The sequence below is a fragment of the Anolis sagrei genome, chromosome 3 (assembly GCF_037176765.1).
Source record: "Anolis sagrei isolate rAnoSag1 chromosome 3, rAnoSag1.mat, whole genome shotgun sequence".
NCBI lineage: Eukaryota > Metazoa > Chordata > Lepidosauria > Squamata > Dactyloidae > Anolis > Anolis sagrei.
In genome coordinates this window covers 52,012,770-52,036,568 of record NC_090023.1, presented here as the reverse complement: position 1 = coordinate 52,036,568, position 23,799 = coordinate 52,012,770, and the positions used below count along the sequence as shown (strand labels likewise).

General features: G+C 42.5%; 1 protein-coding gene across 1 annotated transcript in view; it reads left to right on the top strand.

Annotated features, from left to right (window-relative positions):
- Positions 1–23,799, top strand: part of STYXL2 (serine/threonine/tyrosine interacting like 2) — a 31,662-nt gene that overhangs the window by 1,355 nt on the left and 6,508 nt on the right. The window contains exons 2-4 of the mRNA XM_060770582.2: positions 929–1,053; positions 11,057–11,151; positions 22,025–22,256. Coding sequence (XP_060626565.2) covers positions 947–1,053; positions 11,057–11,151; positions 22,025–22,256 — 434 coding nt within the window. The 5' untranslated portion in view covers positions 929–946. The remainder of the gene's footprint in view (positions 1–928; positions 1,054–11,056; positions 11,152–22,024; positions 22,257–23,799) is intronic.

The following is a 23,799-nucleotide window of genomic DNA, read 5'->3' as shown; positions in this document are numbered from 1 at the left end:
AGAAGAAGAAGAAGAAGAAGAAGAAGAATCTTTCTTTATACCCCGCCTCCATCTCCCCAATGGGGACTCGGGGCGGCTTACATGAGGCCAAGCCCAACAGTGCATTACAATAAAATAAAAACCAAAGCAAAAAAACAACACAATAAGATTAATAAAACATAAGAATACAGTAAACAATGTAAAAAATACAATGAAAAATCATTCACAATCACAGTGACAATGAGCGGGCCACATGTACAAGATAAAATGCTAAAAACTCAGGGTGAGATAGGAGTGGAGCAGATTATTTGTGAGGGAGAGGCTCATAAAAAACAGGGTTGTAAAAACAGGCCTTCAAACACGCAGGGAGAAGTGTCCTATAGGGACAAACATTGAGGGGGAGCAACAAAGAATAGATGTATGGTTACTCTCCAAAAGCGCAACGGAAAAGCCAGGTTTTGAGATCCTTCTTGAAGGTTGCTAGGGCGAGGGCTTGCCTAATCTCACTGGGCAATGAGTTCCAGTAAGGCAGTATAGATGGAGCCACTTCACATTGGGGATATAGAGCAGAGTGATTTTAATGTGGAAATAACGTAAATGTTCAATCTTCTGTAACTTTTTATATTAATGCTCAAGTGTACAGGACTAGTGAGTTTCTCGGAGATATATTTGTCTCCTGCTATACTGGCTGTGGACCTGTAGATGTTATTGTCCAACCTGAATAATTCTTCCAGCTTCTGAGCTTTTTGTTTGTTTGGAACCAAATCATAAAGAATCTTGATGACTTCAAGCAGTTTATTACTGAAAACAAACCTCTCCAGAGTCAGTCATCCATGCCTTCAGAAACATATTGATCTGCTTTGTACTACTTGGCAGATCGACCCCATTGTGGGACACTGTGACTTGGTGCATTCTGGTCCACCTAATCCTACCCTCTACCCAATTCCAGCCAGTTCCCACAGCAGCTATGGCAAGCAGTACGGATTCAGATGGTGAACAGGTGGTGCCAGATGAAGAAGGGCCTGATGTGAAAGCAGTCCAAGCCCATTATCTTCGAAGCCCCTCTCCCAGCCGGTGAGTGGTGTTTGCTTTTGGCTTGAAGTTTTATCTTTTTGTCAAGCGGGCCTCCTGAACACATAAAAGAAACTTTTCTTCTCCCTACTCACCTTCTAAAAATTTAACCTGTCACATTCTCCAAACCCTGATCAATAAAATAGATTAAAGCATTGTTTTTTAACACCTTCCAGAAATCAGGATGGAGAGCTTGTTACTTTCTTAGGTGATCCCTCATTGTCCGAGTATCATGACCTTCCAAGTGTAGTGTCTTGGTAGTGGGTGCATAGGTGAATGTAGAGCCCTATTCTTGACCCACATGTTCTTTCGCATTGGTTTCCAGGTGGAAGGCAGTCCAGGTCAGAGTTAGCTTGATGCGCCTTCCTCTTGCCATGTTCTTCCCTTTTGCTTTCCATTCGTGCCTCGTCAAATTCCACAGCACTTCTGGTCACAGCTGACCTCCTGTTAAGAGTGCTCAAGAGTCAGGGCTTCCCAGTTCTCAATGTCTCTGCCACAGTTTTTAAGGTTGGCTTTAAGCCCATCTTGGAATCTCTTTTCTTATCCACCAACATTTTGTTATCCGTTCTTGAGCTGGGAGTGTAGTAACTGCTTTGGGAGACAGTGATCAGGCATTCAGACAACGTGGCCAGTGCAGCAGAGATGGTGGCGTAGGAGCATCGCGTCAATGCTGGTGGTATTTGCTTCTTCTAGCATGCTGACATTTGTCTGCCTGAGATTTGCACAAGAGATTTGCAGGATTTTTCAGAGGCAGCACTGATGGAATTGTTCCAGGAGTCAAGTGTAATGTCTGTAGACAGTCCACGTTTCACAGGCGTATACCAGGGTTGGGAGGACAATAGCTCTAAAAATACATAGAGCTCATGTATTATTTAGCTAACCTAATTGGTTCAACAGAGATCCCCTGCCCAAAAAAAAAATCTTGGGAAGATTTGGTGAAACAAAACAGAAGCAGCAGAGCCCATCCAAGCTGCTGTTTGCATCAGCCTTACCACAGTTGTTGAGACTCACAAATTTGGGACAAGAGCACTGTTGGGTCTTGTACCCCATTTGGCTTTGAGGTTGCATCCAATAATGTGACATTCAAGTTGTAATTGTTTTTGAAATGTCAGTTACTTGGTTTGTTTTAGTCAACTGAAGTAGTCTTCTTCAGTGCTCTCAAACAATCAATTTCCATCTCTTTGTCTTTGTAGTTATTCTTTACTTTAAAAAGAACACAAATGCCTAAAACTCACATTTTATGTACAGTTACTTGAGGAATATGTCCTATGTAACTCAGTTGCACATATTTTGATGCATATTTGCTGTATATAAAAATAAATGTCTTTTCATTACTACTTTAACATCTGAAATAAATGTGTATCTGAAGAAGTATGTGATACAATCTTAGTTTTCACATAGGGTTCTTTCATTTTAAATGCAACAGGCCCATCGTATGGAATCCAGGGGTTTGTCGTGTCATGAAATATTTAAAACTTTCTGCCAGAGAGCTCTAGTTTTTCTCCAAACTATAAATCCAAGGTTTCCATAGGATGCATTGGAATCATGTGAAAGGTCCCATGATCCCAAAGCTTGTTGCAGTTTTGCTAAGACATTTTAATGGAAAACAACTCCCTTATATTGAGGGAAAGTGTGTTCAGTTTTCATTCACAGTAACATTTTGCCATTAGGACAGTGATCCTCCAAGCGGAAAGTTATTAGGGAAAATGTAAGTCTCTATCCAGTTTTTATTGCTAGAGCCAAGAAGCAGAACACTGATATACTCAGCCTAGTGAGTAAACACACTTGACACGTCATCTCCTTCCCTACTGCCTGTTATTGCTTAGAGCCAACACAATGTCTTAGCTCTTTTCACTGCTTAATGTACCATGTCCGGAGGTTGTGTTTTAGTTGGGAGAAATTACTTTGGAATACAGACTACTATTAAGGCAAGCAAGAGAGGCATTGAAAAGAACATGGAGTGACACAGGATGTGGGTGTGGGTGTGCATGTGCACCCGCATGCATGGGGAGGGGGAGTTTTTTGTCAGCGAATGCTCTTAAGCAGTGTTTCCCAACCTTTTTTGGTCCAGAACCACTTGACCAGGGACCACTCGCCAACATTAGTACTAAAAGGGTTATGAATCATTTTTTGGTAAATTTAGATTCAATTTGGTTATTTAGGGTGCTGATTCAGAAAATTGCATTGGATAGACCACATCAGCTCTAGTTTCTGATACAGAACATATGCCATCCAGAAGTCACCATCTGTTCGGTCACAGAAAGCCATATTTAATAATCTGAAACTGATGTAGTTGTAATCTTTCGTGGGTAGTGAGCCTCTCCCCTCTGACATCCTTGTTGCATTGGCACTATATGAGGGTTTCACAAGACAAGTTGCTCTCGTTGCCATGTGGTTTTGAGACAATAGTGTAGCAATGGTGAGGCTGCGGACCATATTTTCGTTCTTGCGGACCACTGGTTGAGAACCACTACTCTTAAGGGACTAGATGTATAGAAATGAATTTCTACATGGGGGGAACTCCCTCATGTATACCTTTCAGGGGCCATACGGCAGTGCTGGAAGCATGGGAGAGGACAGAACTAAATGTGTGGGTTCCCAAGGTCATATATGTGTGTGTGTTTAAATATCCCATTTTTACCATTTTTTCCATCTATCCTCCATTCAACATGCCTACGTACATACAAAAATGACCACCATCTGCACACATTCATATACCCAAACATATATCTTTTTCCTTTCGCATCTATGGGGAAAATGCTTTCTTGCTGTATGGTGCCTGCTGGTTTTTCTGATGTCCAGTGAGAGGCCAAGCTTTTGCAAATGTGTTTGAAGTGGCTTGTAGGCATTCCTTTGAATCAGCACAGACTACGTTATTGTCATCATATTGGAGTTCTATAACAGAAGTTGTGACCTTACTTTTGGCTTTCAGCCTATATAGCTTAAAGAGCTTGCCATCTGTCTGATAGTGATTTCCACACCAGTGGGAAGGTGTAGAATCATAGCGATGAAGATGTAAAATAAGGATGGAGCAATAACTCATCCCTATTTTACATGTGATCCCATCTTAAATTGTTTAATGTATTGTCGAAGGCTTTCATGGCCGGAATCACTGGGTTGTTGTAGGTTTTTCCGGGCTATATGGCCATGTTCTAGAGGCAATGGGTTACTTTGGAAACCGTTGCTGTCCAAGAATGTTGCCACTGTGTCATCATGGAGCAGCCACAGGATGTTCACCAATTTTTCAAGCCATCTTATTCTCAGAAAGATGGTCCAGAGAGCGTTGTGATTCACTGTGTCAAAGGCCTTTGCAAGGTTAATGAATGCCATGTACAAAGGTTTATTTTGTTCTCTGCATTTTTTGTTTTTGGAAGCTGTCATGCAGTGAAGATCATATCCACTGGAGGGGTGGAAGCCATTCTGGGATTAAAGGAGGGCATTTTCTTAAATAGGTAGAAGGCAGTTTGTGAATATTCTTGAGAGGATTTTCCCAACAGAGGTTAAAATGAAGATTCCTCGATAGTTTCCACAGTTGATTCTTTCTCCCTTTTTGAAAAGGGTGGTGATAATGGCATGCTTGAAGTCTGCTGGAATCTTTTCTGTCACCCACACTTTTTGTGGAGTGTTGTATCAGCTCAGGCTCACCCTCTTTAAAGATTTCAGCAGGGATCCCATCAGGTCCATTGGCTTTGATATTTTTTTAATTGGTTGATGGCTTTATTGACTTCCTCCAAGGCAGACAGTGCTGCAAGCTCATCCTCAGTTTGTTGCTAAAGGATTTGTGATAGAACCTCTTCAGCCACATTGGAACTGTAGTTAAGGAGGGTATTGTAATGCTCTTTCTGATGTAGCATAATGGATTTTTTGTCATTTGCATATGTATACACATACACACACAACTTCTCAGCTGATTGGGAAAATTGGGAACAAGCAGGAAAATAGTTTTGGAATCAACTGAAGAGAGTAAATTGAATCAAGGCACAAATAAAGAAGATGCAATGGGAAGCATTCAACCCTCAGATTGCTGGTTCCCACCCATGGATGACTAGTTCTAATCCTATTTACTCCACACAGTTTGCTGTAACTTTGTTTTCATTGTTCTTAAATAAACAGTCTGTCGTTAAGTATGAGTAGTTGTCAGTAAAAACCTATACTAAAATTGCATGATTGCTTATTCTAATACCTACACCTACACAACTGTGAGCACAGTATGGTAACAACATGTTCACAAGTGGGTGGAAGCCAGGTCTTCCTTGCTGTCTCAGTCCAGCCTCCACATGTTCAGTGTAAATAGAATCAATGCCACCATGGGCGTTTACAGCTGGAAACATGCAAACTGTCATCAGTCTGTCAGTGGCTATGTGGAGGATTGGATTGGCAACAGTGGAGACGTACTCTTTGCCCATGTGTGCTGGCTGCACATGTGAAAGGGACTTCTGTTCTCTGGAGTGTTCTTAGGTCCCTTCCTAAGAGAGATAAAAGGATAAATGAGGCTTTGTAGTCCTGATCCATTTTTCTCTTTTATCTCTTTCCCTCTTCCCATGACTAGAGATGAGAATGAGCACTGCTAGCCAAGCCATCTGTCTTTTGCCACAGCTTAGCTACACTTGGCCAAGTTCATGTTTCCCCCTTCCCTTTGCATATGGCTCATTTGCATAGACATTGTTAAGATACCCTTAGAACATTTGCAGTTGCTTTTTAACATGGTTTGGAATACAGTTGGTCTGCCACATATGCTGGGGTTTGTGGGTGGAAGAGCACTACAAATATGGCAAAACTGGAAAAATTTTTAAAAAACACACTTGCATGAAAGAACATGTCTCTAGACATCTCCATGTCCTCCAGTGTGATTCTGCTGGATCTTCACAATGAATTTATGCTGGATGACCTAGAGATTTCTGGAGACAACAGTGGTTCCCAACCTGTGGTCCACAAGAACTAAAATATGGTCCACAGCCTCACAGTTACTACATCAATGCAACAAGAGTGACTGGTCTCGCAAAACCCTCTTATAATGTCAAGGTTTATTAAATATGGTTTTCTGTGGGCGAGCAGATGGCGACCACTGGATGGCATATGTTCTGTATTGGAAACTAGAGATGATGTGGTTTATCCAATGCAATTTTCTGAATCAGCACCCCAAATAACCAAACCAAATCTAAAGTTGACCAAAAATTGATTTTGGTACTAAAGTTGGAGAGAGATTCCTGGTCAAAGTGATCCCTGGTTAAAAAAGAAAAGGTTGGGAACCACCATGTTAATCAAATCCTCAAATAAAATCCAACTAAAAATAAGTGCACAAATATGGAGGGCTGACTGTATTTCAAATATGTGAACACTCTAGATGTTATGAGGACATTAATCTACAAAATTGTAGAACGAAAAGAAGGTGGAATGAGGGCTAGCTATCATACTCTGGAACAGGACTTGTCTACATACAAGATGGTCAGAGTGCTTGATACCATTATTTCTTTGAAGTGTGGACAGTGGACCCTCCTTACTGAGCTGTGGCTGGAGATGTGTCTCTAAACAGAGGGAGGCTGAGAGAGGGTAGCTTATAACAGGTGGAGCCATGACCCCTATCAGATAGAAGGAAACAGTGCCTGGAGGTAGCTTTTAAACTGCTCTACCTTTTAGTGGGGTGGAGTTACTGTGCTCCTTGTCTTTAGGGAGCACAGTGAACCCCGTAGGAGATTGAATGGTGGGGGGGGGGCATTGGGAGCTGCATACGATGCGTTTTGGAAGCCCACGACAGAATCTGAGCAAGATAGCACCCTCTTAACTTCTCCATTAATTAGTATTTAGAGGCACAGTCCTCTTGCATGAATAATATGAAATTATTATGTCAAAATCTAAAGCTATCATAGTTAGAAGTCATTGATATTTTTATCATACATGAATTTGTCTAATACTCTTTTAAAGCTTGCCAGCATCACTACTCCCTGCATACCTAATTTCACGTATTAACTATGCACCAATATGACTTGTGTGAAGAAGTCTTTCCTTTACTGTTTTATAAATCTACCATTTTACTTAGAATCATAGAGTTGGAAGAGACCTCATGGGCCATCCAGTCCAACCTCCTGCCAGAAGCAGGAAAATCACATTCAAAGCACTCCTGACAGAAAGCCATCCAGTCTCTGTTTAAAAGCCTCCAAAGAAGGAGCCTCCATCACACCCCGGGCAGAGAGTTCCACCGCTGAACAGCTCTCACAGTTAGAATCATAGAATTGGAAGAGACCTTGTGGGCCATCCAATCCAACCCCCTGCCAAAAAGCAGGAAAATCACATTCAAAGCACCCCCAACAGATGACCATCCAGCCTCTGTTTAAAAGCCTCCAAAGCAGGAGCCTCCACCACACTCTGGGGCAGAGAGTTCCACTGCTGAACAGCTCTCACAGTCAGGAAGTTCTTCTTAATGCTCAGGTGGAATCTTCTTTCCTGTAGTTTGAAGCCATTGTTCTGTGTCCTAGTCTCCAGGGCAGCAGAAAACAAGCTTGCTCCCTCCTCCCTATGACTTCCCCCCACATATTTATACATGGCTATCATGTCTCCTCTTAGCCTGCTCTTTAAGCTGCTCCTCATAGGGTTGTTCTCCAGATCCTTGCTCATTTTAGTCACCCTCCTCTGGATACATTCCAGCTTGTCACTTCATTGGATATTGCAAGATTCTTAGAGAAGCCTGACCCTTCCTCTACACCACCTACTCCACATACTCAATGTGTATGTATATGTGAACGTGTGTTCATATGAATGTTATCCATCCCTCTAATCATCCCTTTTTAATAAGCTTCCTCTTGCTTCTCTTCTACCTGCCTGTTTACATGCTGAAGAACTGGCTGACTGAAGAAAGGATAAGGTTTCTTAGGTTACACACTTTCTTCTAGCCCAGCACCTTATTCAGTGCTATATACGTATATAGGGAAATCTATGTGCCTTGTCAAGAAGAAACAGCAACATGTTCTCTTCTGAAAATGTTAATGGCCTCATTCCTCATTTAGGAATGCTGAGTTCTGTGATAAAGATTCTTTCCCCCTGAAAGAAGCAAGTCTGCTTTTGCTGCCAAGTCTTATACTCAATGAAAAGCAGCAACCAATTATGATTTTTCAGTTAGTGCATCTGTATGATACATGTGTTTGTCACAGTCATATTTTTACCCTTCTGGAGGTGGCAAAATTCTGCAGTTCCTAAGCTACAGTTCTATGCATTCTTAAACTGTGTAGGATAAAATTCCATCTAAGGGAATGGAATTTGCTTCCAACTAAACATGTGGGAGATCAGTCTATTAGGTATTGTCCCGCACCAATGTTAAGATAGCTTTTCATAATTATTTTTCATCACACATCCCATTCTGCAAACACATAGTTAATGAAAAACATCTGTGAATTTTCGTTTGTCGATAGTGTGTGCACTGATGTTCCACATACACCATTGTGTTATATGTTGCACTGAATCATTATTATGTTTATTTGGGTTCATTTCAAACTTTTATATAATGTCTTCCTTTTAGATCTCAGGGTGGCAAACTAATTATCACAGTGTAACTGAAATAATAAAACACAAATAAGATTCTGAAAACAATAATCATTTAGGCACTAGTCAACCCACTTTTGTGAAATTGCACAACCAGGAAATCTTTGTTGTTAACACAAAGGGACCTTAATTTAGGGAAATGTTCCTGTCAGGTCCCTCATCCTTTAGGGCAGCTTTTCCCAACCTGGTGCTCTCCAGATATGTTGGATTACAACTCCAAAATCTTCAGTCAAAAAGGATACCACATTGGGAATCAATGTGTGATTTAGTAAGTATTAATGGAGGAAAATAGTATTTATATCTTAGTTCAGCAGAAAGCCAAAATCAAGGTTACAACAACATCTGTTATAGAACTCCAATATGCTGATGACAATGTCATCAGCCTAATCAGAAGACCTACAAGCACTTTAAACACCTTCACAGAAGCATACAAGAAGCTTGGCCTTTCATTGAACATCGAGAAAACCAAAGTGCTCTTCCAGCAGGCACCAGCCTATCCGTCTGCAATGCCAGAAATACAGCTTAATGGTATAACATTAGAAAATGTTGACCATTTCCACTACCTTGGCAGTCAGCATTGACATTGAAATACAACACCGCATGAGCTCTGCGAGTATTTCCTTGCCATAAACAAGCGGTTTCCTTGGCATTCCAAACTGCTTCAGTCTTCAGCTTCAAGATGCTGCATAACCACTCCCAGCAACAGCCAAAGGTTTCTTCAGCTCACAACGAGCCATCAAGCTAAGCCAAAATGCAAAACTCAAAGCTTGCAAACTTAATGCCTTGTTATATGCAGCAACTGATAACACACCCAATTAACTTGTGGCAACTGTATCAGAAAAGGTTCTGATCCTCCCTGTTACTTAGAAAAGACCTATTGTAAACCCCTAGTAGCAACATACAATTCCTCCCACATCAAAGAGGTAAGCCAAACTGGCAAATCACCATACATATAGAATGCAGGCTAACAATTATATACATTAACTAACAGTTAGTGGAGGCTTGGAAGGTTGCTGTTTCCCAAGGCAAAAAGTTTGCCCATGCCTGATCTGAGGACCCAAACTAGGTAAAAATTAAAGAGCACTGACCACCATGTAAATAAAATTATAGTTGGCTCTCAGATTATCTGTCCATGGATTTAACCTCTCTTTGAAGTCAACCATGAGGCTGTTGTGGCCCTTGATGAAAATGCGTTTGACACCCCTGGCATAGGGAGAAAGAATACTGTCTTCTTAATCTGCATTAGCCCTCAGGTGGAACTCTCTGGTGCTTTGTGCTCTCCAAACCAAGTGCCGGCCTCTCGCTTGCTGTGGCCTTCTCAATTGCCGCTGGCTTAAGAAGCTGGATGTCCATATAACGTTTCATGGTCAGTTGCTATGGAGACCCATTTTGATTAATTCAGCTGTCAGGAAGTCCTGTATTTATAGCATGCAGAGACATCTGGACCCTCTAGTGGATGAAAAAAGAAATCTTTCCCTCTTGTAAGAAGATTTTGTACATAATATATACACACATGGTCAGCTCCTTAACCTTAGCACATTAGTGACATTTGTGAATTGAGAGTGGAGAGTTTTCCGCCTTTTCAGATCATTTCGGGGCATCGCGCTTATTTCCAAGGGATGGATGTTGGGCTGATAACCTTGGAGCTCTAAGGCATCATTTGCCTCACGCCAGCTGCCCTATGAATTCTCCTCAGCTCGGGTTGTGAACACCTTATACGCCAATATTCCGCAACTATTTTTCATTACTGTATATCAAAGACTTTTACAGGCAATGTTTTACGATATCTGTGCATCGCGGTAGCTGTTATAACTATCTGAGCATTACTGCTTCCTTTTTTCAATAGAAGAAATGGGATTGGGAGACAGTGGGTGAATCTACCGAAGGATTTCCTTTTCCTCAAGGGAATTTCTGTGCAATGTTTCCATGTTTCCCCCCCATAATAATTTGCATATCCATAGGATAAAATCAATGTAAAGAATGAGAGATGCAGCATCTGTGTTCTCTAAATCTGCCATGGGCAAACTTTGGCCCTCCAGGTGTTTTGGACTGCAACTCCCACAATTCCTAACAGCCTATCAACTGTTAGGAATTGTGGGAGTTGAAGTACTAAACACCTGGAGGGCCAAAGTTTGCCCATGGCTGCTCTAAACGAATATTATGTTGTACTACATGTACATGTACGAAGCTAATTTGTGTGAAGGACACATTGATGATATTTAACTATAGGCGTATTGGAGACAGTTCATCTTTAAAATGGCAGACTTGTAGGAACGAGGGAGAAAGCCTTTTCCATTGTTGCTTCCCATCTTTGGAATTCACTACCTGGTGAGATTAGGCAAGCCCCCTCCTTAGCGGACTTCAAGAAAAACTGCTGTCTTGTTCTGAAACCGTTGTGAGGAGCTGCGATGTTAGAGGTGAGTGTCAAAAGACTTGCCAAAGCCTACCTCATGCAGTTGTCATTGATCAACAGATATTCAGTGATATCAGATGCAGGCACTGAGAGCATCTTCATGGAGCCCATCCATCTTTCATCTGCTGTGGCTGCCAAGCAGATCATCAAAGAAGGTAGGAGACAGAGGGGAAAGGTAATAAAGGCAATATTCAGCTTACAAGAGGAAAAAGGTTGGTGAGTAAGTGGCTCCATTTAAGGTTACAACAAACCTCTTCCCTTACAAAAAAAACAAAACCCTGAGCAGCATTTACAGAACCTTGTTTTCATACTTGCTTCCATATGGTATGGCTGTCCTTTCTTTGTTGATGTGATATCAAAGCTTGAAGTGTTATATTTTCCTCCTTTTCCTATTTCCAAATCAACTTTATAAAATTCAAAACAATTAAAATCTCCGTCTGACTGTTGTGACCAGGCTTTTAAACAGAGACTAGATGGCCATCTGTCAGGGGCACTTTCATTGCGGTTTTCCTGCATGGTAGGGAGTTGGACTAGATGGCCCATGTGTCTCTTCCAACTCTATGATTCTATGACGCCTAAGATGCTTTTGGTGTATTCTATGGCTTTACTTTACTTACTTAGGAGATCCCTTGTTGTCTGAGTATGATGACCTCCCAAGGGTTTTATTTTTTCTTGGAAGACACCTGTGCTTGAGTTTTTTTAATATGTTGAGGTTGGTGCACAGCCGATCAACACACAGTCTTCACAGAGTGAGGGTTCCAACCAGTGGCATGGTTAACATGGTTAGTGGTATAGTACAATATAGTAATATATAATACTATTATTATGCTATGCTAACAATTATAATATATTGTATGTACATATAATATTGATCATAGTATTGTAATAAAATATAATAATAATACAATATAGTAATATAGTAATTATATATTTTATATTACATGTATCATTACTAATAATATTGCAGTATAGTGGTATAGTACAATATAGTAATATATAATACTAATATTGTGCTATGCTAATAATATAATATATTGTATGTATATATAACTTGTAAGCCACTGAGTCCCCTTCAGAATGTGAAGGGCAGGATATAAATGTTGTAAATAAATAAATAATAAATAAACATGACGATGGTGGCTTCTCAATTTGTTGCAGCCTTTTTCCGCCTTCACAGCCATTGTAACATGTACCATGTTATCTTCCACCTGATCCGCCATTGAAGTCTTCAGGTCTTCGGATTGTGCTGAATTCTATGACTACTGTATATTTCATTAGTAGCTTTCTATCCAATGCCTTCCTGTTTCTCGTGGCAGCAGAATGACTGGTTGATTGCCTCCGAACTATGCCTTCTTATTAGTCAGTTCTTGTTACCTGAGATATCAAGTGATTTCCTCTCATTTAAAAATATTGCAAAATGAGATATATTAATTTCTCTCCCATCAAAGGTGTGACAGATTGTAGATCAATTGGCTGCAGTAGGGGATGAAAGTACTTTACAGAGGCTTGTGTAACAAAATGTATGCTAGCCCAGCATCCCACAGAGCTACAGCTATTACCTTTCTCTGTGGTCGATTAATTTGATTAATTAAAGTGTAATTATGAGTTTGTTAGCAATTTGCTGAACACAAAACAAAAGCTGCAAGGTGCAAGCTTTGTGTTAAAGCCAAGAAACAGGGTATAGTGATAAGTTATAAAAGAGTCTTGGCCATGGGAAATAACACTGCTGAACAAAATGGCCCTATGTTACATACCTCATGGATATGCCATTTAAATTCTACTTTCTGTAATGGGAGAAAAAGTTCCACATCATCACTGAAGGGGCTTAGTGTAAAAGACATTTAAGTTCTAAAAACAATCTTTCAATAGAGTACTTGAGCTATATATCATTTGTCTTTTGCTAGCAAAATTTATTTATTTATTTATTTATTTGATGCATTTATTAACCGCCATTCTCAGCCCTTTAGGGCGACTCATGGCGGTGTACAACACATATAAAAAGCAGTTTACAAAGAGGCAATTACAACAACCTATAAACAATACAACAATTACAAAGTTACACTAAAAATCCGCTTCGTCTCATAGTGGAATCATAACCAATCTCATATTCCTTGTTCCATTCCAGTCATCTTTACCACATTGTTCTAGCACTTAATTAAATGCCTTCTCGAACAGCCATGTCTTGAGGCTTTTTCGGAAGGACATGAGGGAGGGCGCCTGTCTGATGTCTGCAGGGAGAGTGTTCCACAGCCGGGGGGCCACCACCGAGAAGGCCCTCTCCCTCGTCCCCGCCAGACGTGCCTGTGAGGCAGGCGGGATCGAGAGAAGGGCCTCCCCAGACGATCTCAAGGTCCTCGTGGGCTCGTAGGCCAAGATGCGGTCCGAAAGGTATTTTGGGCCGGAACCGTTTAGGGCTTTGTAGGCCAAAAACCAGCACCTTAAATTGGGTCCGGTAGCAAATCGGCAGCCAATGGAGCTGGGACAACAAGGGCGTTGTGTGCTCCCTGCCTCCCGCTCCAGTTAGTAACATGGCTGCCGCGCGCTGAACCAGCTGAAGCTTCCGGGCCGTCTTCAAGGGCAGCCCCACGTAGAGAGCGTTGCAGTAGTCAAGGCGGGATGTGACCAGAGCGTGTACCACCGTGGCCAAGTCAGACTTCCCGAGATACGGGCGCAGCTGGCGCACGAGCCTGAGCTGTGCAAATGCTCCCCTGGTCACCGCTGAAACCTGGGGATCCAGGCTCAACGATGAGTCCAGGGTCACACCCAAGCTGCGAACCTGCGCCTTCAAGGGGAGTGCGACCCCATCCAGCACAGGCTGTAACCCTATACCCCGTTCGGCCTTGCGACTGACCAGGAGTACCTCTGTCTTGTCTGGATTTAATTTCAGTTTGTTCGCCCTCATCCAGACCGTTACAGCGGCCAGGCACCGGTTCAGGACCTCGACAGCCTCCTTGGTAGCAGGTGGAAAGGAGTGACAGAGTTGGACATCATCTGCGTACAGATGACACCGCACCCTGAAACTCCGGATGATCTCACCCAGCGGCTTCATGTAGATATTAAACAGCATGGGGGACAGTATGGAACCCTGTGGAACCCCACAAGTCAAAGGTTGTGGTGTAGAACAGGAGTCCCCCAATAACACCTTCTGGGTGCGGCCCTCCAGGAATGACTGGAGCCACTGCAAAGCAATGCCCCCAAGGTCCATTTCCGCAAGGCGCCCCAGAAGGATACCGTGGTCGACGGTATCGAAGGCCGCTGAGAGGTCCAGGAGCACCAACAGGAACACACTCCCCCTGTCTAGCTCCCGGCGCAGATCATCCACTAAGGCGACCAAGACCGTCTCGGTACCATGTCACGGTCTGAAACCAGACTGTGCCGGATCCAGATAATCCGTGTCTCTCAAGAATACCTGGAGTTGTGAGGCCACCACGCTTTCCATGACTTTGCCCAAAAAGGGGAGATTGGAAACAGGCCGAAAGTTGTCCAATTTAGTGGGGTCCAGTGATGGTTTCTTCAACAGCGGCTTTATAATAGCCTGTTTTAGGCTCGCTGGAATCTTGCCTTCCCGAAGGGAGGCATTCACCACCACTGTTACCCACTCAGCCAATCCCCCTCTGGCCTCCCTCAGAAGCCAAGATGGGCAGGGGTCTAGGATGGACGTGGTGGGCCTCATTCCTCCAAGTATCTTGTCCACATCCTCGGGTTTCACAAACTGAAAAGAATCCATCAAAATAGGACAAGCAGGTGCTCTTGTTACATCCTCAGAGACTGCATTTAACGCGGTGTCCAGCCCAGAACGGATCAAGGCGACTTTGTCTGCAAAGAACCGAGCAAATGCTTCGCAGCGCGTGATCGTATTGTCAGGGCTCCCGCCTGAGGTGGCGGGAGTTAAAAGACCTCTGACAATCCGAAACAACTCCGCCGGACGGTTCTTTGCAGACGCAATAGTGGCCGCAAAGAAGGTTTTCTTTGCGGCCTTTATTGCCGCGGCATATGCCCTAAGAAAGGACACAAACCGTGCTCGATTTGACTCGCTCGGATCCGAACGCCACACGCTCTCTAGTTCCCTCTTCCTTCGCTTCATCACTGCCAGCTCCTCAGTAAACCAAGGGGCTGGTTTAGCTCGGCTACTTGAGAGGGGACGTTCCGGAGCAATCATGTCAATAGCCCTGGCCATCTCCCCATTCCAGAGAGCGACCAAGGCTTCGACATGGTCACCTACCGAGGTGGCGGGAAAATCCCCAAGAGCCGTCAGGAATCCATTCGGATCCATCAGCCTCCTGGGGCGGACCATCTTAATAGGTCCTCCACCTTTGCAGAGGTTAGGGGGCGCAGTGAGCCTAAATCTGATCAGGCAGTGGTCGGTCCATGGCAACGGAGAGATGGACAACTCCTCCACACCGCCACCCTGTTCCCATCCCTGGCAGAAAACCAAGTCCAATGTGTGTCCAGCACAGTGGGTGGGGCCAGATATTTGTTGGGACAGCCTCATGGTTGCCATGGCAGACATGAAGTCCTGAGCCGCACCTGTGAGGGTCGCCTCGGCATGGATATTGAAGTCTCCCAGCACAAGGAGCTGTTGAGACTCCAACGCCAGGCTCGAGACCACCCCAGCTAGCTCAGGTAGGGAGACTGTAGTGCAGCGAGGTGGACGGTACACTAGCAGAATCCCTATTCTGTCCCGGTCACCCACCCTCAGGTAGACGCATTCAAAATTTGTGGTCTGCGGGATGGGGCACCTGGTCAGATGGATGGAATCTCTATAGACCACTGCGACCCCGCCTCCCCGACCTCCGGATCTCGGTTGGTGCTGCACGGAGAAGCCTGGAGGACAAAGCTGGGTCAGAGTTACTCCTCCAGCTTCATCCAACCAGGTCTCCGTGATGCACGCCAGATCTGCCCGCTCGTCCAGGATTAGGTCCTGGATCCAGGTCGTTTTTCCATTGACAGATCTGGCGTTCAACAGCACCACCTTCAATCCAGAGGGTCCGCTCACCTGGTCACACCAATTTACCTTAGGAGATCGATTTGGAATTGTTAATGTGGATAAATGGTCCGAATTTAACCGAATTTGAGGTCTCCTTTTCCCGCATCTCCTCCTTCCCACCACGACCTCTATGGGGGCCCCTCGGCTAGTGGAACACCTCCCCTCCTCCGTGCCGCAGTTCATGACCAAGGTCTTAGTCTCCGTTTCCCCAACTGTTTGGAATGTTGGCGTTTTTTCTTGCCAGTTGCCTTGGTCTTCTTTATCCCCCCTCCCCTCCTCATTGTTCTTCACAGGCTCCAGCCCACTTCCTCCCCTGCCCCTTTCACCGGTCAATAATATCAGGGACAGTAAACATAGAAGGGTGGGGGACCACATGGATGGAAACAGTACACTTCAGTGGATGGTAGTGATACAGGTGGTAACGTTTAGCCGCGAAAGTCAGATGGTACCTAAAGTGCTTGAATCTTAAAGTGCAACAGTAGTAAACTCCGCGGTTGCGAGCCACTAGGGCGATTCATAAAGGTGCAGGATCTTAAAATGCGACTAAGCCCAGAAACTGGCCCTCAATACTACTAAAGTGCGGCAGGAGGGATCGGGGAAGGGGTAAAAATACCCATTTTTAAAAAATCAATTTATTTCCATAGAGTTGGAAAAGACCTCATGGGCTATCCAGTCCAACCCCCTGCCAAGATGTAGGAAAATGGCATTCAAAGCACCCCAGACAGATGGCCATCTAGCCTCTGTTTAAAAGCCTCCAAAGAAGGAGCCTCCACCATACTCCGGAGCAGAGAGTTCCACAGCTGAACAGCTCTCACAGTTAGAAAGTTCTTGCTAATGTTCAGGTGGAATCTCCTTTCCTATAGTTTGAAGCCTTTGTTCCATTGTTCCCTAGTCTCCAGAACAGCAGAAAACAAGCCTGCCCCCTCACCAGTGCACTCTTTCTTATCCACCCAACACCCAAACACCCTATTATTATTATTATTATTATTATTATTATTATTATTACTATTTGATACACAACAAGATTAGTACACAGCAAACAAAATCACTATGCTGGCTTTTGTATTTGATCACAGGTGAGATACTACCCAAGTGCCTAAGACTGTGATATAATAATGTGTGCAGATCCAAGTAGGGTGGCCTTTTGCAGCTGACAGATGGTAATTTTGCCAGCACCAATTGTTTTTAAGTGCAGGCCAAGGTCTTTAGGTACTGCATCCAGTGTGCCGATCACTGGGACCACCTTTACTAACTTGTGCCAGAGTCTTTGTAGTTTTATCTTTAAATCTCATATTGTGTAAGCTTTTCGAGTTGTTTCTCAACAGTTCTGCTGTCAACTGGGATTGTTGTTGTTATTATTATTATTATTATTTGAAACACAACAAGATTAGTACACAGCAAACAAGATCACTATGCTGGTTGTTGTATTGGATCACATGTCGGACACTTCCCAAGTGTCTAGGACGATATGATGTATTGGCGAATAATGCATGCAGATCCCATTATTATTATTATTATTATTATTATTATTATTATTATTATTATTAGAAACATAACAAGATTAGTACACAGAAAAAGTCACTATGCTGGCTGTTGTATTGGATCACACGTCAGACACTTCCCAAATATTATTATTATTATTATTATTATTATTATTAGTTTATTGATGCAAAACCACAGTATGTCATAGCAAACGAGATCTATATGCTGGATTTCGTATCACAAAATCACAAGTCAAACACTTCCCAAGCGTCTAGGACTATGTGACGTATTTTCGAATTATGAGCGCAGATCCAAGTAAATGTGGTCTTTTGCAGTTGATGGATCGTGATTTTGTCGATGATGATGATGATGATGATGATTCTCTCCATCCTGATACCATTAAGCTTTTACCAGTTCTAGTTAGCTTACAAAATCCTGTGTCCACTTCAAACCAGTGCTATATGTTTCCTCTTGCACTCCTCTTTTTTATGGTCTTCCCCTCCACTTTGTTATTCCTTCAGCCTCTCAATCGCCTAACTCTTCTCTTCATCATCAGATGCCAAGCGTCTCTCTCAAGGTTGTCAAATTCTAGTTTCCCAAATTTAGACGACACTTTTGGAGATTATTCAAATAGTTTGCTTTTAGAAAAATCATTTGACCAGTTTTGAAATGTTGACCAGTTTGCACATAGACAACACATTGCTAGGCAGAAACGGAAAGTGGCTTTGCTACATTTTTTAGATTCTTTGCATGAACTGCAGGCTTGTACAACATCACTTCAAAGTGTTTATGTACTGTGGGACCAAGCATTCAACCAGTAAATAGTGCAATAAGGATAACAGACTCATGGAATTCACAATTGGATAGGCCTTGTACTGCGATCTGGATTACGTGATTTTAAATGATGTTTTAATAATTAATGTTTATTGTATGGTTTTAATTGTTTTTATATTTATATGTATTGGGATCAAATTGCTGCCTGATGTAAGCCTGCCCTGAGTCCCCTACTAGGGTGAGAAGGGAGGGATACAAATATATGACATAAAAATACCAAATATTGCCATGAATCTTTTTCTTTGTGATGTTTGCTTTTCACAGAGCCCCTCCGCTTTTAACATCTCAGGGAAATGCAGAAAGTAAAGTGATAAGGCTTTCCCAAGAATGGGGATTTCCACAAATTTTGTAGCCTTGATAAGGTAGTTGAGTATTACCTAGCATTGGTAATGTTCAGCAACAGCAGCATATTTTTATGCTCCTTTTCCATGATACAACTAGCGAGTCATCAGGAAAAAATTACATAATACAAACTGACAATAGTTTCAAATGATCCAAGGACAATTAGAATTCAAGTAATAACAATTCATACAACAGCCTAAACATCCCAGAGTAACAAATATGCAGTAATATTAGATATTAAAGAATCCACCAATACCATATCTAAATCAACTTCATGTATAATTTTATTTATTTATTTATTTACAGTAATTATATTCTGCCCTTCTCACCCCACAGGGGACTCAAGGTGGATCACAATGTGCTTATACATGGCAAACATTCAATGCTATAGACACACAACATATACAGACAGACACACAGGGGCTATTTAACTTTCCAGCTTCATGATCGAATTCCAGCCACCGGGGGAGCTGTCGCTTCACCGTCCACTTGTGACACTGATGGAGTACTTCCTCATTCTTTTGCATACTGCTAGAGATTTTTATGGCACCGTAAATTAGTTAAATTAGCCTGCCCACATAAGTAGTACCTAAATTTCCTACTCGACAGATGCAACTATCTTTTGGGCTGCAAAGGTCAACAGCAAGCTAGACAAATGGTCAGGAGCTTACTCCGACCCGGGCTGGCATCGAACTCATGACCTTTCAGTCACTCCAAACCAGCTGCGTCACACCCGGTCCATGTGTAAGTCAACCTCATGTGTAAGGGCAAGTTTTATTGCCAAAATGAACATTTTGATGTGACTCATGGATAAGTCGAGGGTTATTCTGTGGAGAGTGGAAAGCACCAAGGCCATTTCAGGTGACCAACTGCATCTGGCCACTGCCACCATTTTGCTACCTAGGTATTGAAAAGGGCCAGAAGTAGCATCAAGGCAGAGAGATTAGGGAAGATCGGTGCTTTTTGTAGGCTCTCCCAGGATGGACTATGTTCTTGTCTTTTGCCACTCTACTCAAAAAAGAGTGTGCAGGTACAGCTGTACCAGGAGCTCCAATTTTGTTTGCTTTGCATTGAATGTTTGTTGTAGCCCTAAGTTTCAGGGACTCTGCAGATAGGTGGCTTCTTTTGGTTGCAATCATAGGGCAAGCCACCTGTCAATTATAGTTAGGTTCCCTGGTCCCGCCCTCTTTTGGGTTTTTGGTGGGAATAGGAGCCATTTTGAGTTCAGTCCACACAGAGAAGCTTTCCATACAGGACATAATACCAAGAGCTTCTGTAGAAAGCTTTGTCTTCTACAGCTTGGCCGGGGTTACACAGCCCACAGCTTGGCCGAGGATTATACAGCTTTACAGCTCCTTTGCTGAGGGACTTCAGCCAGCCATCACCGAAACCTGAACTCCTTTTTCCTCTGGAAAGCCAGAAGCAGTTGGTACCGGGTGCAGGGGCTCCACGCCAACAGAGGCAAAGACAGACTGCCCAAATTAGAAGTTAAGGATTTCCCCATTAGTTACAGTTATGAAGATAGTGCCTGTTCCCTGTGGACAAGATTGAGAGAGAGCCAATAGACTGTTAAGAAAGCCTTGAAATACCTGTTTGTTTTCATTAATAAAGAACTTTGTTGAATCTTTAAGTATTCTAGAGACTGTGTTTTAAGGAAATCCAAAGGCCTTTAATCTGAGGCAGCCCTGGCGTCCCGTTGGGCACACAGAATTTATGTCCTGTCTACAGTCTGATGCACAGGCCCAGCGTGCGACAGCACAAAGAGAATGGTTCCTTTTTTGATAAGAGCCAAGGTACAATACTCCCATTGATCCATGAATAAGTCAACAAAATTTTGGGGGTTGATTTTTTTGGACTACAGTTTTCTAGACTTACATATGAGTATATAGGATAATTCACACAAAGGTGCAATTTGAAATGTCCAAGGATAGATGCCCCTGGCATAACACCTAAAGAACACTCTATTCTTTGAGACTGGAGCCAGGGTCCTGCTTTCTGGGCCAGTTGGAAATGGTCTAGAGTAGGCTTGGGCCCAATCAGTTTATTCGGTGGTCCATTTCTTGTAATCCCCCCCGAAAACAGAACGGGGAGGAGAAAACCGAAAAGCTAGGCAAAACCAATCAAGAGAGCCGGATTTATCAGTGACTGGAGAGGATGGAGTTAAGTTTGCATTATACCTGAGGCAGGGGTCCGCCGTGGAGCTCCTGGAGCCAATACTGCATCGTCTTTTCTCCCTCCCCGGTAGCAGAATTCAATCATTTAAAGTCAATTTATCTTTAAATGAAAAAAATATAGCCCTGAATTGTATGCCTTCGGGGCAGAAGACTAGTACAAGTTTAGCAGTCAAGGTTTCACCGTCTGAGAAAACACACATTATTTAAAATTACTGTGGCCAGCAGTCTCTAGTTTGCATTCAGTGTGTGGCATTGGAATGCAATGCAAGCATTACTTAAGTGGCTCACTTAAAAACTAAACACATTGTTTTTCTTCTTCCATGCAGCATAAAAGTATTTTGAATACAAGTTTAGTATCTCTTATCCATAATACATGGGGCCAATAGTATTTTGGATTTTTATTTTTTTTTTGGATTTTGGAATACCTCTATTTGCATAGACATATATAATGAGATGGGGGCCCCTGGTGGCAAAGTGGGTTAAACCACTGAGCTGCTGAACTTGCTGACCAAAAGGTTGGCAGTTCAAATCCAGGGAGCAGGGTGAGCTCCTGCTGTTAGCCCCAGGTTCTGCCAAACTAGAAGTTCAAAAACATGCAAATGTGAGTAGATCAATAGGTACCGCTTCTGTGGGAAGGTAATGGCGGTCCATGCAGTCATGCCAGCCACATGACCTTGGAGGTGTCTACGGACAACGCTGGTTCTTTCGCTTTGAAATGGAGATGAGCCCCACCACCACCACAAAGTCAGACACGACTAGACTTAATGTCAGAGGAAACCTTTACCTTTACTATATAATGAGGTATCTTGAGAACAGAACCCAAGTCTACACATGGAATTCATCTTTGTTTCAAATACACCCTATACACATAGCCTAATTTAATACAATTTTGAAAAAATGAAAAATCACATACATTGAACCATCAAAAGCAACGATGTCACTATGTCATCTATCTATGTGGACAATTATAGATTTTTGAGTATTTTGGATTTTGGGATAAGGGATGTTCAGCCCATACTATGGTATAGAAGAGTTTCCTGATATTATAGAATGATGAGGGTTATGAGTCCATACAAACTGTAGCTTGAGTATCAGTGTAACTGTATATTAAAGTAAAGGAATTGATGCTACCCTAGGCATGATGTCAGCAGTAGATAATCTTAAAATGGTATCTGCAATTATGAAATTGAAGATCTTCATTCATTTCAGAATTGAAGACAAAGGAAGTGAAGGTAGATACTACATGTCCTGGAATGCTGGAATCTGCAGAGCAGCTATTGGTGGAAGACCTGTACAATCGAGTGAAGGAAAAGATAGATGACACCAGTCTTTTCAACACACCTTGTGTCATGGACTTGCAGAGGGCACTTGTGAAAGACCGCCTTGAGTCCCCAAGGGATTCTATTGATGAAGTCTGGCCCAATATCTTTATAGCAGAAAAGTAAGTAGGATTCTCCCTTCCTCCTTGAATAAAAATCAGAAATGTGAGTTTCTCAAGTTATGTTGTATAAAAAGATTAATAACAACAACAGCAGCAGCAGCAGCAGCAACAACTCTGGGACTTCCGAATTCAGATACAGAGTTTTGGAGCACAATACTCCTGACCTCATGATCGTGTTAAAAAACAAAGTATGGATTGTTGATGTTGCAATCCCAGGTGACAGCAGGATTGTAGAGAAACAACTGGAAAAGCTGACACAATATGAGGATTTAAAGATCAAACTGCAAAGACTCTGGCACAAGCCAGTCAAGGTGGTCCCAGTGTTGATCGGTACACTGGGTGCAGTGCCTAAAGACCTTGGCCTGCACTTAAACACAATTGGTGCTGACAAAATTACCATCTGCCAGCTGCAGAAGGCCACCTTACTGGGATCTCCACGCATTATTCACTGATACATCACACAGACCTAGACACTTGGGAAGTGTTTGATCCAAGACAACAGCCAGCAGAGTGTCTGCTGTGGACTCATCTTGTTGTGTTTCAAATAATAATAATAATAACTTTCTTTGTGTATCCCACCTCCATCTCCCCAAAGGGACTCGGGGCGGCAAATATGGGGACAAGCCCAATCAACATAGTTTAAAATATAACACAATGAAATTCATAAAACAATATCACAAAACAGTATGAAATAACCATCAAACAACAACAATAGCCTGACATAGTAAATAATTTCTGTGCTTGGGAAGTGGGCTGATGCAAATCAGTTACAGGGACAGGGCTGATGGATAAAGTGCAAAATCCAGATGACAGATTAGAAGGGCAATATGAAGTAGAACACTATATCTATAGGTTGTTGTAGGTTTCTTCAGGCTATATGGCCATGTTCTAGAGGCATTCTCTCCTGACATTTCGCCTGCATCTATGGCAAGCATCTTCAGAGGTAGTCTGTTGGAACTAGGAAAATGGGTTTATATATCTGTGGAATGACCAGGGTGGGACAAAGGACTCTTGCTCCTATTATTATTATTATTATTATTATTATTATTATTATACTGACACAAAAACACAGTATGACACAGCAAACAAGATATACATGCTGGATTTCGTATCACAAAATCATAAGTCGAACACTTCCCAAGTGTTTAATAAATTTGTTGTTGTTGTTGTTGTTGTTGTTGTTGTTGTTACAAAGGCTGGGTGGCTATCTGTTGGGGGTGCTTTGATTGTGCTTTTCCTATATAGCTTGAGGGGGTTGGACTGGATGCTCCTATTATAATATGCTGGGGGTGCTTTGTGTCAAAAAGTTTGCCCATTCCTGATATATATACATTATATATAACATGACATAACATAACAACATAACATAACATAACATAACATAACATAACATAACATAACATAACATAACATTAACATTAACATTTCTTGGGGCTCCACAAGAAACTTTTGCTTCAAAAAGGGATCCATAGCTGAAAAAGTTTGAAAACTCCTGACCTAGAGGACCACCTTCTCCCCTTTGAGCCTACCTGTTTGTAGGATC